This window comes from Panthera onca, chromosome B1 (assembly GCF_046562875.1).
Source record: "Panthera onca isolate mPanOnc1 chromosome B1, mPanOnc1 haplotype 2, whole genome shotgun sequence".
In the NCBI taxonomy this organism is placed as follows: Eukaryota; Metazoa; Chordata; class Mammalia; order Carnivora; family Felidae; genus Panthera; species Panthera onca.
In genome coordinates, this window is record NC_138342.1 from 49,787,345 (window position 1) to 49,803,802 (window position 16,458).

A 16,458-nucleotide genomic window follows, 5' to 3' on the forward strand; every position below is an offset into this window, starting at 1 on the left:
TCTGGTAGTATCCAATTACTCTTGCCTAAGAACATGATAAAGAACATTAACCTTTAATCCTGGTGACCAAAAGTGTTTCTGTTTTTGGTCTAGTCTGAATTCTAGTCTTTCCATATTTTGGAAATCCTCTTATTTATATATTTTTGTATTTTCACTCAAATAATACTGTAAATATTGAATCTTTCATTTCATTTCCATAGATACTTTTTCTCTAATATGTTCTGCAAACTGCTGGATGCTTCTTAATCTCAAGAAAGTTATGCAATTCATTATTCTATCAAATCTGCATATTGTATAATAGTGACTTTTGGAGCCACTCACATCACAGCTTTATTTTTTTTAAAGATTTATTTTTTTAAAGTAATCTCCACACCCATTGTGGGGTTCAAACTCATGACCCCGAGATCAAGAGTCAGATGCTCTACCAACTGAGCCAGCTTGGCAACTCCTGGACCCACTCACACTGGAGCTTTAAACAAACAAAGATGAGAATCAGAAGAAAACCTGAGATTTTATATGGCAACAATCCTAACAAATTTGCACTATTTCAGCATACTAGGCTTATCTGAAATATTACTATTTGAGAAGAAAAGATGAGGAGAAAGCTAAATAAAGATAATGCATGATTTATAAAGGTTGCTATGGAACAGCTCCTGCAGTTTTAAGGGACCATGAATGGAGGAAGATGTCAACATATTTAGAAGTAATATTTATGTGAAGCCAGAAACTGAAGTTTACAATATTGTCCAATCTAAGCTGCTTTTAGAATCCTAATTTGCATGCCCCTATTGAATGAAAAGAAAGATTTCAAAACTTAGAGTCTAATTGCAATTCTGTGACTTCCAAGGTATGTGACCTTAACTAATGTGATTCACAGTTTCCTTATTTGTCAAAGGGATAATTAGGCCTACTTTGTTATAGTATGAGGATCAAGTAAAATAATGTATAGAAAGGCCCTAACACAAAGCCTCACACATTTAATCCTGGGAGAATGTGGTCATTAAAACATACCTTTTGGAATTAGAATTTAAAAAACAAATGACCTGGATAGTAAGCAAAATTTAAAATCCAACACCATCTTGGGGTCACTTACTTTCCATAGTGTTTTTCAAAGACTGCATTGTGTATTTTTAATCCCCAAATGTGACAGTTTCTCTAATTATGAGCCTACACATTTGTACACACATTCTATCTTTATATTCAGGACTCATCCACTGGACTGTAACTAAGTCTTTAATGAGTTACTAATGAACATCTTAAGCTTAGATCAGCATTTAAAAAAAATGTTAAAGAGTGTTGAAAAGCTATTCAGAGTGCAAGCCTGTTGCTTTTAATTAGACTATAAACCCAAAAAAAAATGTCCTGTCTTCACTATTCATCCAAGGTTGAAAGAAATTGAATAGTGAGTGACAGATATACTCTGACTTTGGTATTATTAGTTTAATGTTAAGGGGGATAAGTACAATGAGCTAAATCAGAGAAATTATTATCTTGATTAAATGCAAAGGTAAAAATAATATGTAAAACCAAAATAGCATTTTACAATGATTGAATTTTTTCTCCCCTGTACTCAGATGACTTTGAAACATTGTTGTTGCATTAGAGGATAACAGATGACGTGAGGAACAAAATGCAGATACGTTTAGATCATGTAGATCATGTAGACAACCCCCCCTCAAAAAAAAAAAAAAAAAAAACAAGCCTTATATATTCATAAAAAGAATGAACAGTTGGCTTTTACCTATTACCGCTTCTCACCAATCTGTTGGAGGTACCATGAAAGTAGTAATCATAGACACAACCTGAATTAGATCAGGACTATTCTTTTCTGTAGCTCTTGTGACAAATCAACAATGGTGGCAACTATTTTGCAACGACCCTTTCTTTTCCCTTTTGATAGTGAAGTTGGTGAAACCATGCAAACTTTAAGGGCACATGATTTAATAATGAAGACAGATAATACATAAAATTCAAAGCAGCAGACTAGTATGATGCTATCCCTCTGGGGAATGCTGCACATTGGGCTAAAAGGGAGCCTTTCAGATTAGTCACAATAGCTCAGGACAGTGGCAAGAGCTGTGATAGCCTACATGTTTTATAGTTTACAGGCTATTGTTAGGACACAGGTTGGATGTCATGCCTCTGCACTGAGATAAAAACCACTGTGTCAATTTTTAAGCATAGGTGTCCAATAATAATCACACGCTATGTAAATACAACCAGCATAATAAAATAGATCATTTTAACATGCTAGCCTGTTAATGTATCTGCTTTCTTGTTAACCAGCATTTAGACATTCATTTTGTGTGTGTGTTGAGGAGGGATGGTGGGGGTAAAAACCTCTTAGAACCAAAAAAAAAAAAAACATACATAAAATTTTTTCATTCTTCTCAACCATCTTCAGAGATACCAGTTATGATTAACTTAAGATAGGAAGAACTCACTAACAAGATAGATTTCTGTCAAAATATATGTTTTTTTCATTTTTAATTTAATTTTTTTAACTTACATCTAAATTGGTTAGCATATAGTGCAACAATGATTTCAGGAGTAGATTCCTTAGTGCCCCTTACCCATTTAGCCCATCCCCCCTCCCACAACCCCTCCAGTAACCCTCAGTTTGTTCTCCATATTTATGAGTCTCTTCTGTTTTGTCCTCCTCCCTGTTTTTATATTACTTTTGTTTCCCTTCCCTAATGTTCATCTGTTTTGTCTCTTAAAGTCCTCATATGAGTGAAGTCATATGATTTTTGTCTTTCTCTGACTGACTCATTTCACTTAGCATAATACCCTCCAGGTACATCCATGTAATTGCAAATGGCAAGATTTCATTCTTTTTGATTGCTGAGTAATACTCCATTGTATATATATACCACATCTTCTTTATCCATTCATCCATCGATAGACATTTGGGCTCTTTCCATACTTTGGCTATTGTTGATAACACTGCTATAAACATTGGGGTGCATGTTTCCTTTCGAAACAGCACACCTGTATCCTGTGGATAAATGCCTAGTAGTGCAATTGCTGGGTCGTAGCATAGTTTTATTTTTAGTTTTTTGAGGAACCTCCATACTGTTTTCCAGAGTGGTTGCACCAGCTTGCATTCCCAAAATACATGTGGCCTTCAATGGTTTTTCCCACACATCAAGTATCATTGGCACTGATTCAGGGAAAGTGCCCCATTACTATTGTTTTAAAGATTTGTAAGGAAGGAAATTATTGACTTTACAACATTCTGAAAGCGTCGCTTCCATACCATTAAAGTTTTAGTATACTTTAACAGGGAAGTAGACACAAGGAAATTAAAAGAAAATCAGTATTTTCTGAATTATAAATTCCAGAGTTTTATTTTTGTGCCATGAATTTAAATCCGTTTGTATTATGTTTACAAAAAAGCAGATATTTTTAGTTAGAAAAGAAAGTGTATTGGTTATTACTCCTCTGATGAATAAGATATATAATACACATTTTATTCAATTTGAATGAAAATAATGTCTTCATGTCAGAAGCTTCATTTTTAAAATAAATTTATATCCCCAGAAACTTTACTCTGTGCTTATTCATTTTAACCAATACTTGAGGTATTTACATCACAGTATTACGATCTAGGTGGCCGTTCTAATGAACGAACTACAGTTTCCCCCACTGTATTTAGCTTTATTCATAATCAAGTGTTTGACTCTCCCACTATTTTCAGAATATCATCCAGCTTTTATATCATGATTGTTCAGTCTTCTAGTGACAGTTTAGCCAGAATGTATTTTATTTTACTGTAATAAGCTATGTAGTAGAGAAAAATAATAAAGGACCCTACTTGGAGGGAAATTGCTTACCCACATAGGGCGTACCAACACTTCATGAAGCATTTCTGTCTGGAGAAGTCTCTTGAGTTAAATTGAGTAATATCCAGGTATACTATGAAAGTTGCTTCATCATACACAGGTGGGTAATTCATCACTACAGAACCATTTTCTTATGAGAACCGGAACTGAAACAGATTTTTCTCTGTGTTGGAACTTCCATGTTGTAATTTCTACCTGGTGGCTTCCTTGTCAGTTGCTTGAATTGAAACTTTTATGACTATTGTTAGAGATTACTACCCAGCCTATAAAGAAATTATCCAGCTGTCACATACACCTTAGGGAGAAATCAAGAAAGAAGTAATCTTCTTATATGGCCAAAATGAAGGTGCTGAGGGAAAGGCAGAGCCTTTCAGTATGCATAAGGAAGCAGAATTGGAAAACTGCCTTTACTGACAAGAAAAAGAATGAAAGCGATAGTCTGTTTGTCTGTCTCTCCCTCTCTCTCTCTTTCCCTCTCTTTCTCTCCACTCCCTCCCTTCCACACTTCCCTACCCCTCCCTCTCTCCTCATTATGTATATTGCACTGAATTTGGATTAGACATTCCTTATCACTCAACCATTTGTTATAAGTATTTCAGTATAAATTCTAGCATTTACATAGCACTTTGCAGTTAGCTGAACACTTACGCACACAGTAGCTCAATGAATACTTAACAATCATCCAGTGAGTCACAGGTAGTAGTATCAGTAATAAAATGAAAAAATAGATTCAGAGCCATCAATCTAATGATGCAGTGACATTTCAAATAGTTGTTAGAAGAGAAACTCAAAAATTTCCTAAACATCTCATGGAGGCTTCTTCCCATGACATTTTAATAACCTACTGAGCATTTGCCTTATTTTGTAGAACTATGATTTAAATGAGAAATAAACAACTTATGGAAGAATGAGCTAGAATATTACAAAACAAGTAAAATTTTTAAGTTTCATTTAAGGAAGAAAACAATATTGTGTTTATGTAAACCTAGAGATAATAGTGAAAGGTAAAATTGAACAGTGGGTTAGGGTCATAGTTATAATTATAGTACTGTTAAACTCTTACGAGGCTCATAATTAGCTAATTATTTTAAAAATATGGTAAAATATTGCTCCCAAAGACAAAAATAACTTGTGAGAAAAATCATTAGTATATGAAAGTGAAATCACTAGTAACTCTGATAAATATGTTCTGGTGGGGTTTTGTTGTTAGCATTTCTCTCACCTTAGAAATATCTTAACATCCCATGGTCATTATTATGATCAATAGATGTTTTGGGGGTAGAAGCTGAATCATTGAATAAATTACAAAATTATTCATATAAGGAGAACAAGAAAACAGAAACAGTTGAAATTGGTTAGAAATAATTCTTACTTAGTATTTTTATTATTTATAAGTCAGTATTGATCTCAAAGTATATCTCATTAAAATATGATTTTTTATATTTATTTCAATTTAAAGCTCCACAGATATGAAAATTCTGGTACTGCCATCATATATACTTAACATCTGATGTGCTCATTATTTTTCCTTTTTTTACTACTTGCCTTAGGTTCACCCTGAACTGTTATTCAGGAGCTTTGATGCTGTGATGGCTTTTGATATTTGGAGACTAACATAAACATGGGAGAAATATTTTGATCATTTCAGTACATTGTGAAATATTTTCATATTTCATGTCTGCCCCCTAGGAAAACAAAATCAAAGTGTTTACATAGTAAAAAATCTGAGTATGAATTGATTATGTAGAGAATTTGGATATGGCAATGACTCATATTACTTATAAATATTAAATATTATCTGTGATTAAAGCAATTCAAATTTGTAAAATATGAGTGAATCTCTCTGTTTTAAAAATAAGAAGTCTTGGGATATCTGGGTGGCTCAGTTGGTTAAGCGTCTGACTTTGGCTTGGGTCATGATCTTGGGGTTCATGGATTCAAGCCCTGTGCCAGGCTCTGGATTGTCAGCCCAGAGCCTGGAGCTTATTTCAGATTCTGAGTCTCTCTCTCTCTCTCTCTCTCTCTCGGCTCCTCCCCTACTGTAGTGCTCTGTCTCTCCCTCTCTCAAAAATAAATTAACATTAAAAAATTAAAAATATGAAGTCTTAATCAGATATGCAAGTTTTAAAGGGGATAAGATGAAGTCTGTCTCTCTCTCTTTCTCTCTCTTTCTGAAGAAGGTTAGAAAGAAAGAACAAGATATATTGGCCTTATCATTACCTCCTGTCCCCAAACCAAAATTACCTTTGAGACATCTTTGTGTACATAAACAGAGTTTGAAAATGTGGTCTCAAATGGAGATGGGAGGGGAATAGGGTGAGAGGGATATACGTGTATGCTTCTAAATTATCTTCCCCCTTAGTAATCTTGAGAAGAGAAGAGACATTTAGAATATAAAGGTCTCTTCAAATATACTTGAAGACAAGTACCTTCCAGGAACAACTTGATGTGTTTTGCACAGCCATTGGTGTAGAATTTAGACAAGTGGTTGGAGAATGCCAGGGTATAGATATCACCCTTCTTGACATGAGGAAGAACTTATTGTTTCAGGTAGAATTGGGTGCCCCAAGGACAGACCAAGCTTCTGATCACTGCCTCTTCGCATGAAATTTGGGAGTTTTTTAAACAGGCATGCTCCAAGGATTATTAGCTAGCATTTGATTTGAATGATTCTTTCCAGACTTCAGATCCTGTGCTTCTAATGGAATACCAGACTTATAAACTCTGATGTTTATCTCAGAGACTTATTTTTATAATAGCTTCAGAAAGACAAATTAGATTTATATTTATAACTCAAATAAATATTTCCCCAGAAGTCATACAATATTTTAACAGTAACATATACAATATTTTAAAACAAAAGTTCAGATTTTGGCTGTGTTCTGTTAGACCTTGACCATGTGGGCAGTGTAATAGCTACTTCACTTTTGCTACACTGATAGGTGATGCTGGATTCCTTTTATAGAGATGATGAGGTTAAAGGAGAGTCAGATCTGCAGATACATAAAATACTCCAGCTTCATAGAACAAATCAGAGTCTAATTTCCTTCAACTTAACAAAGTCAAGTTAACTTTCCAATATTTTGTATTCCTCAGTCTCACTCCATGAAATCATTTAAATCTCTAATACAAACCTGTTCCTTCTAGGTCCCTAGATTTTGCTTTCTAGTGAGTTTGAGAATGTTCTTTTTTCTTGTTTAAGTATATATTCTTTCCTTTAATACAGATCATATTATATTTTTCAGCTGATGATGGTTTCACCTTTTATGCATTTTAAACATGTGTTATTCTCTACTTACTGTAGAGATTGACCTTTTTTGAAATAATCTCTAGTTGAGTAGAGGTCACTATTGCCAAGTCTTTTTCCCTATCCTGCCTTATTCTTCCTTCCCAGGGACTTCATTCAGTATGAGCTCATGATCTAGGTGTTGCTTACCTCTCTGATCTCATTCCAAACCATTCTTCTCCCAGCCCACTGCACATAGATTCATTGGCCATTGTGTTATTCCTTGAATAAACTGTGGTGGTTCCAACTTGAGGAATTGTGATAGCCTGGAATGTTCTTTACTCCTGATTTTGTTGTGACTAGCAAATTCCAGTCTCACTGAGATCTCAGTTTAAACTTTACTCCCACGGATAAGTCCTCCATAAAACCCTAAGCAGAGTAGCCTTTACATATTTTCCTATTTAAACTTTCTGTAGATGACTTACATTTATAGCACATAAAATTGCCTGTTTGTATATTCTTTTTCTCCTATACCAGAATGGATGATTCATTAAAATAGGTACATGGTCTGTTTTGCTCACCAACATCTTCCAGCACCTAGAAAAAGACCTGGCACATAATGCAAACTTAATAAATATTTGTTGAATGAACAAATAAGTGCATGCTCCATCACTCCAAGTGTTCTTATATGTTAAACTGCCTGAGGGCGAAATCTTTCAACTCTATTATAACCAAAGCTTTTAGGAAAATGTAGCTTTATCATCTGTTGCTCATTTCCTTCCATAATACAGTTTATAAAGATTTAGGGGAAACATGCCTGTATGTATTCACGTAAAAAATAATTTAAAATTAGTCATATTTTGGGCAATGAGGGCAGGATATTTAGAAGTCAGAAGATCAGAAAATAACATCATTGGAATTAAACATTAAAGGAGATAGAGATTTTGATTTTCACAACTTTTTTGGTCTTGAAACTTGTTACCTTCTTTGACACCTTTTTCATTTACACAATCTATCAAAATAGCATTGAGATTACCTTTTGCCCAGATATTTTAGTACTTATCCATTATAATGAGAATAAATAAAAGGGCAATGGTAAACTTAGTTATATTCGAGACTAGTTATATTCGGAACTATTTTTTTTTTTATCATAGATGGATTGTTTGACAAATTTCTTAGTATCATTTTTGTTTTCTGTAAGGGCCATATAGTTCCTGTGATTTGGGAGAGAACATGTATTTCATTCTTAATTTGCAAATTTTATATGTCAAGAAATTATAGTTCCACTTTATAAATTTATAGGATTAGAAAGATGATTATAAAATTCTCTTGCATTATTGAATTTCCTACTTTCTCTCCTGACTGCTGAATGATGGCCATATAGCATTATTAATGTGTTTTCAAATATGCATGTTTGTTAAAAATAATTGTGTCAAGCAAAATGTTTTCCCTTGTAAACTCTTTTCCTCTCTGTTAGTGGGGGCATTTTCATTATCATTCGTGTTTATCACACTAGTTGCAATTAGTGTAGAAAAATGTGTATTTCCTGTACCAATTCACCAGCAAAATAAAATCCTGTACTTAAATAGCTCTGTTTTTCATAGCATACAGTGTATTACTGTTTTGTGAATTATTAAAAAAATCCTATGTTTACAATTTTATTTTTTCATTATTGTCTTGGTCTTCCATATTGATTCATTTATGTAATATGTACCATCTGTCAGTAAAATCACTGTGTATTTAAATGGCAAAAATGTTTGTATCTCCTTTTCACCTTAATGTTCATCACAGATCTTAATACAGTGTCTTTCAAAAACTATTAAATGATCTGAAACATATAAAACAATCCATGTAAATGTAACAACACAACACACAAAACAAAATTAATAAAGAATAAATAAATACCTCTCTGAAACTTTTGACACCCATTATCTTATCTAGCTTTCTCTTGAAAATTGTGTCTAATTTTCCAATCATTGTCAGGATTAGGATGAGGTGTTTGGCTTATTTAAGATCGTGATTAGCTAGGACAGAACTGCACAGTCCATATCACACTACGGACCAGGGGATGTGTTCTCCTCAGCTCCAGGGTTATCTGAGCGGGTCCTGGGGTGGCTGGAGTCCAGGGACTATGGCCCGCAGCAGAGAGCAGCCTTGGGAATAGTCTCTAGCCGGGCTTCTTTGCAGCCAGCCTGAGCTGAGCGGAGTCTGATGGTGCGCCCTGCGGTCCCCGCAGGTGGCAAGCACAGTGAGCGACATCCAGCCCTCGCTGCCCCACTGCGACATGCTGAGCGCAGCCCAGGAGGCGCTCTGCCACCCAGACATCTCCTTCAGCAGCCAGCAGCCGAGCGTGCCACTGCTCATCGTGGACAAGGGCCCCGTGGAGCTACCAGAGGAGTTCGTGGTCCAGGTGCCCAAGGAGCCCAGAGTGCAGCCCAAGGTGCGGCCAGCGGTGGGGAAAGGGGGCTGGGGGTGGCTGGGCAGGGACCCCTAGAGGGCTCAGCCCCAGGCGGTGCCCCAAATGTGTCTTCTCATTTATTGATTATCTGCATCCACTCACTGTGGCTGATTTAATGGACTTCGTGGTCTCCTAGCAGTTTTTTAACACTGCATGCTTGTTTGACATTAGAGACTCATCATTACGTCAAAATGTTTGACTTTAAATTTTTGAATGGGTTTGAACTCTCTTTGCATTATCACAGGAAATTTAAAATTACTTTTAGTGACAATTTCAACTACTGTAAAATGTGATGATTGTAAAAGATAAGTTTTAACATTTCTGATCATCTGCTTGTCTGAAGAAAAAAATTCTCATCAATGGAAACTAGCAAGATTTTGAGGAGAGTATGATGAAAACATCTTGGTTGGGGTTTATACATAGTCATTTGAAGCATAAAATCTGATAGAAAAGTGATGGTTATAGAAGCAACCTGATTTTATTAAAAATGTTGAGAGTACTTTATAACACTGTCTTTGCAGCTGGCAAGTGCAGTGAATGACATCCATCCTTTGAAGGTCTAGTGAGAAATATTATACAATATTTGCACAAAATTCAATACTATTCTTTCCCCCAATACTTTTTTATCTTATCTGTATGTAATACTTAGGCAGTGTAATTCTTTTGGCTCACTAAACTCCATACAGTCACTTTTATCCCTCTTATGTCCTTCAGGTAATATAATAAATATAATATGTAATATATATTTATATAATATATGTGATATATTTTTATATATGTAGTACATATTCATATGTAATATATGTTAATATTTATTCATTTATGATATTTATACAAATGGATAAATTTATTAAATACAATATGTATATATTTCACATATTATATTTATAATATATATTATATTTATAATTTTCTTTGTGTAGTACAACATGAAAAAGGCTGGGAAGCATTGGACTGGTAGAACCATGAATATCAAGTCTTTTCCTAAAACAGTGTCACCTCTCCTACCCCTTAATTTCTTCAAGTGGATATTCATACAAAACTACTGGTAAAGGAAGGTAAAATACCAGTGTATTAGCTGAGCTTATCTTCTTAACCCTGTTACGGTATTCTCTGGTAAAATGAGTTAGAATACTTTGTTTTTGGTTCAGGGACCAAGGGAAATGTATCATAAACTCATCTTAGATTTAATAGACTTGTGAGAATTAAATCTAACTCTTTAGTTACTACAGCCACAAAGAAAAAATGACTTGGCACTCACGGTGGGTCTGTCCATTCAGTTATATCGTTCAATCAATGTTCTAGAATCTTTCCATTTGGATGAACATTTCTTCCTTGGTGTTGATGATTAGTGACGGATGATTGTCTATGCTTCTACAAAAGTGTGTAAGATTGACTCAAGTATGTTCAAAAAATTGAAAGAAAGTGTAGTAAATATTCTTTAAAAACATTTTTTTCTGCTGTTTTGTATTACCATTTCAAACCTGAAATTGTCTCAATTGGATGCAGTCATATTTTTCTCAGAATGTTCTTTAACAGTCTCAAAGTTTTCCTCATGATGCCCTGGATTTGTATTGTAAAATGATTATATAAAATTAATATTTTTTAATTTACTCCAATGCACATAACACTCATCATAATTTCTAGCAGTAGTGAAGAAGGAATCCAGAAATGAAGTTTAAATTTTCAGTAAATGTTATAAATGTTTAAATCAGGAACTAACATTAACATATACACACTTGCTGGCAATTCAATTTTGAGAAGAAAAAAATTGCAGAATATCAGAATAGTTTTTCCTAGAGAACTTTTACTAAGAAGTTGGCTGATTTTATTTTTATTTTTTTAAATTTTCTTTACTTTTTAAAGTTTATTTACTTTGAGAGAGAGAGCACGAGTAGAGGAGAGGCAGAGAAAGAGAGAGGGCGGGGTTGGGGGCAAGGAATCCCAGGCAGGCTTCATGCCGTCAGTGCAGATCCTGACATGGGACTGCATCCCACAAACCATGAGATCATGAGCTGAGCTGAAACTAAGAGTTAGATGCTTAACCAACTGAGTCACCCAGGTGCCCCTAGAAATTGGCCAACTTTAAATGTTCCCCAACACTTATAGCTTATAAGATTTTTCTTTGATATTAGCTCTTACCTTTTGTGACATATATAGCAGGTTACAGCGTAGTAATGAGTTTTAAATCATGCTTTTCTATCAATTTATGAATAAGAAAATTTCATCATATTTTGCTTTAGACGGAAAAGAAAGTGAGGGTATAAGGCAAACTTCATGTGATCTCCTAAATGGAGACTGAGGTAAATGTCATGTGATTTTAAAAAGGAGACTGCGGAATCATGTTAACCCGTTATAATGATACAGTGTGTTTTGAAAGTTGCCTTGTGCAAAAGTAATTTTATCATCCAAACAAAGAGTAACTGAAGGTAATCTTGTAGTGCTACCTATGGAAATAATAAAGAAAAATGAGTAAATATTACAGGGGCATAATCTTTCCTGATATAGAAGGTAATACATAGAGCGAGGGCAGGTATTAAAAATGAAACTGAAATAAGAAATACCGTATTTCTTTGAGCTCTTCAAGTTGAAAAGACAGGGAAGAAGGCAAACAAAATGTCAACCTTCCCTTGCTCCCCTCTGCCTTTCTCAAAATACAAGCAACAGTCTGTTACAGAAACAAGATACTCTACGGTACAGAACACTCAGAAATAAATATAAATAATAAAGACTGATATTAATGTGACTTTAATTGAAAAATCAAACTAATATTCCTTTTAAAAATTGCTAACCTCTGTATTTTTTCTTTTTTTAACGTTTATTTATTTTTGAGAGAGAGAGCGTGAGTGGGGTTGGGGCAGAGAGAGAGGGAGACACAGAATCTGAAGCAGGCTCCAGGCTCTGAGCTGTCAGCACAAAGCTCGATAGGGGGCTCAAACTCATGAACCATGAGATCATGACCTGAGCCGAAGTCAGACGCTTAACAGACTGAGCCACCGAGGTGCCGAGGTGCCCTGTATTTTTTCTATAGGTAGCCACAGAAGCAAGTAGAAACCCAACAAAAGCAGCCTTGACAACGTAAAAATAAAAGCAGCCTTAACAACGTAAAAATAAAAGCAAAACAATAGCAACAAAACTCCCCAAAACCTTTTTATTGGTTAAAAATTAAACTTTGTTCTTGTTTAAATCTTATATTCATTTGACTCAGAATAGCTAATAACAGTTCTTAAGAGTTAACGAGTATTTGGATTCCTAGGAATTAGGACTTCACAGTAGAGCAGCAAAGCATGAAGAGTTTAAAAACACTGTTCTCAGAAGACATGTTTCTCTTTAGAGTATTAAGGCAGAAGGAAGTCGAGGGCAGATTGCCCAGTTAATGACTAGATATCAAGACTTTTCCTTGAAGGCAAAGGAATGTTAATGTGTTTTTTATCAACATTTTCTTGCTTTAATTGTGATTTTCATGCAGGTGCATAAAAAGTTCATTGAGATAATATATAAATAACCCTTCTCCAAGCCACGCATGTGGTGTGCAGAGTTCACAGAAGGGTCCACTCGGAACACAGCTAAACCGTTTCAGTCCTGACAAGTGATGAAAACTCTACCCTGTGCTCATTTTAAAATTTACCTTTTGCAAGAGCCAAGATGCTTTTACAAGGGTCTTGTGTATTCTATCACTTCTTTTGGAGAATCACATCAAACTCTACCATCATTTTGTTTTCTCATTTTCCCCACTCTTAGGCTTTTATGTTTATAAAGGGGAATGCTTTTATGATAATTATAAGCAAGTAGAAAAGTCCATTTTATTGTTTTGTTACTTTAAGCAAAAGCCAACCTTTAAAATTAGCCTGAATTATTAAATGCTGGGTGTTCCATCATTCATTCTTGCCCTTGTTATTATTTTTTAATGACACTGGATTGAGTGTAAATGATGCTGGGTACTGCACTAAGTGCTAGGAAGACACAGATGGGAAACCCACAAACTTTGATCCTGCAGTGAGTATTGAGAGACAGTAAGAGGGTACAGTATGGCAAATGCTTGCTAGAGGATACTTCTCCCCTGCAATCAAAAGAGGCAAGAACCAGGCGTCTGGGTGGCTCCCTTAGTTGAGTGCCTGACTTTGGCTCAGGTCATTATCTCACAGCTCGAGAGTTCCAGCCCTGCATTGAGCTCTGTGCTGACAGCTCAGAACCTGGAGCCAGCTTCAGATTCTGTGTCTCCCTCCCACTCTGCCCCTCCCCTGCTTGCACACTGTCTGTCTGTCTCTCTCTCTCTCTCTCTCAAAAATAAATTAAAAACATTAAAAAAAAAAAGAGAGGCAAGACCCTTGTGTGTGAAATGGTAATAAACACAAGATTTGACCGGCACATATTTGAGGGGGAATGCTAAATGTAGGAGCAGAAATTCTATGGAGAAGTGGTTAAAGATCTGATCAGAATGGCCTGATCAGATATAACATTATGCAGAGTTTAGAATGCTTCTGATGGCAGGGAGGGAACAATTAAATTAACCTTAGACAAATTAAGCCAAGACTGACCTGCTGCTGCATTTGAACAATGAACTAGAGGCTTCAAGACTGGAGATAGGAAAGTTATTCTATTACAAGTAAGAAATAATGGTGGACCTGATTCCAGGAGTGAGTGACATTAGTGGCAATGAGGATCAACTGGCAGGAGTTAGAGATTAATGGAACATGGGACTAGGCCAGAGAGAAAACTCAGAGGACAAACAGGTTTTTGTCTCAAAAGCCAGAAAGTATGATGGGGCTCCTGGGTGGCTCAGTCGGTTAAGCGTCCAACTTCAGCTCAGGTCATGATCTCGTGGTTCATGATTTCGAGCCCCATGTCAGGCTCTATGCTATGGGAAGCCTTCTTGGGATTCTCTCTCTCTCTCTTTCTCTCTGCCCATTCCCCACTTGTGCATGTATACTTTCTCAAAATAAATAAGCTTACTAAGCTTATGGGCTCCCCACTGCAAGGGTTGCTGGGAAGTCCTGAGGATCTCTACACGTATCCATCTTGGATCATCTCAGCCGATTATGGAGGTTGATTGCTGCTCTGTGCCTCTGGTCATTTTATAAAGGGCACCCCCCTGGCTGCCACCCACTACGTCCCCTCTGTAGTGTGCCCAAAGTAAGACACACCTACACCTGTGTACAAAATGATTGTACCACTTAGATATGAAAGACAAGATGTGGGTGCCTGGTGGCTCAGTCAGGTTAAGTGTCTGACTTTGGCTCAGGTCATGATCTCATGGCTTGTGAGTTCGAACCCTGCATGGGGCTCTGTGTTGCTTGGAGCCTGGAGCCTGCTTCAGATTCTGTGATTCTGTGTCTCCCTCTCTCTCCATCCCTCCCCTGTTCACACTCTGTCTCTCTCTGTCTGAAAAATAAGTACACTTAAAAAAAAAAAGATAAGGTGAAACAGAGAATGTTGGTAAGGAATGATCATGTTATCCAAACACTTACAAGTAACTTCTTCAACATACTCCTTTGAATAGAAACCTAAATTTTGGCCCCAAATTTAAGAACTCATAGCTTCATTACAATATACAAATCTGAAAACAAACAAACAAAAAAGGATAATTAAAAATGCTATTTGTTGAGCCTAAGTTATTCTCATTGAAAAGGAGCAAAAAAAGTTATTACCATTCTTTGTTAGGCATTCAGTTTTGGCTTAGGTATGATAAGATAGTCTGTAACAAAAGAGCATCTCCTAGGATTTTTATTTATCCTTCCTTCTGCTTTCCAGTAATACATCCTTCCTTCTGCTCTAGTGGAGCCAAGATTAGATCTGATTTTAAACTGTCCTGTGTTCCCATGAAACAGCTGACAGAATTCTTACCATATATGTGCATCTGCAATATGTACTCCTTATTGCTACGGTGAGGAAACAGGTTGAACAGTTAGAACAGGTGATCTGCAGGCCTAGATGTATTTGACATTCATTCAGTTCTCAGTACAATGTTCCATGTCAAAACTTGGAAGAATACAGGAGACTAATCTCCTATTTATACTCACTAACAGTGTAACATGACACACAGTTTAATAAAATAATAACAATATAATCTCCATGTGCCTTTTGAGAGTATCTCAAAAATGAATCTTGAATTATGCTCTTGCCTAATTAAAACTGATTATTAAAATAGCATATCCTTTGATGACATTGTAAAGTGGTGATATTTCGTGAAGAAATGTCTAATATTCTCACTGGTTAAGAGTACAGAAAATCAAAGCTTCATTAAAAAAAGATAACTTTTAAAGTCATAAATCTGAGAACATAGTGCAGAGCTCACCTAATTGTACATGCAACGGCGTTATAACAAACTGATAGAGGCAGGGAAAGAGTAGCAAAAGCTCATTTGTTGGGTTACCTGTGACAAAATGATTTGGGAATGGAGTCAATTCTTTTATATACCATGAACTCACCAACATGTTAGGGCAAATCAATGGACACTGGAGTAAATGAGGAACGGGGAGAGGTAAATGTGAGATGCTTTAATACCCATGGGCCAGAACATATACACCCAGTAAGTAACATTTCCTCTTATCTCAGACTATACATTTCCACACATGTCTTTTCTTCAGCCTCATGGAAGTTCTGTCAAATTACCAGACAAAACATTCCCCCCCATCTTTGCAAATGATATTATCTTTGCTGGTTGGAATGTCCTCTGCCACCTGAGTCCTCTTCAGCTCAGCTAAAAATTCGATGTAGGGTCGAATTGAATTGATTTTCCTTCGTATTCACCCATCTCTAGCCCTATTCTTGACATAACAATTCCTATCCTTCTCCCCATTCTCAGCTAGAATGTTCTGAAAGTTGTTCATGGGCATGTGGTAAACCATTTCTCTTTGTACTGGTTTTTATGTTTTCATTTACTATAACTGATGATCATTGGAAAATCTGAGACTGTGTTACCCTTGCTA

The 16,458-nt window shown here is 35.8% G+C and overlaps 1 protein-coding gene across 23 annotated transcripts in view; it reads left to right on the forward strand.

Annotated features, from left to right (window-relative positions):
* ADGRL3 (adhesion G protein-coupled receptor L3) overlaps positions 1-16,458 on the forward strand; it is an 824,470-nt gene that overhangs the window by 316,545 nt on the left and 491,467 nt on the right. For 22 of the 23 annotated variants that reach the window (XM_078446071.2, XM_078446073.2, XM_078446079.2 and 19 more), the window contains exon 4: positions 9,308-9,511. The exons of the other annotated variant lie outside the window; for it this stretch is intronic. In XM_078446071.2, coding sequence (XP_078302197.1) covers positions 9,308-9,511 — 204 coding nt within the window. The remainder of the gene's footprint in view (positions 1-9,307; positions 9,512-16,458) is intronic. 23 annotated transcript variants of the gene reach the window in all.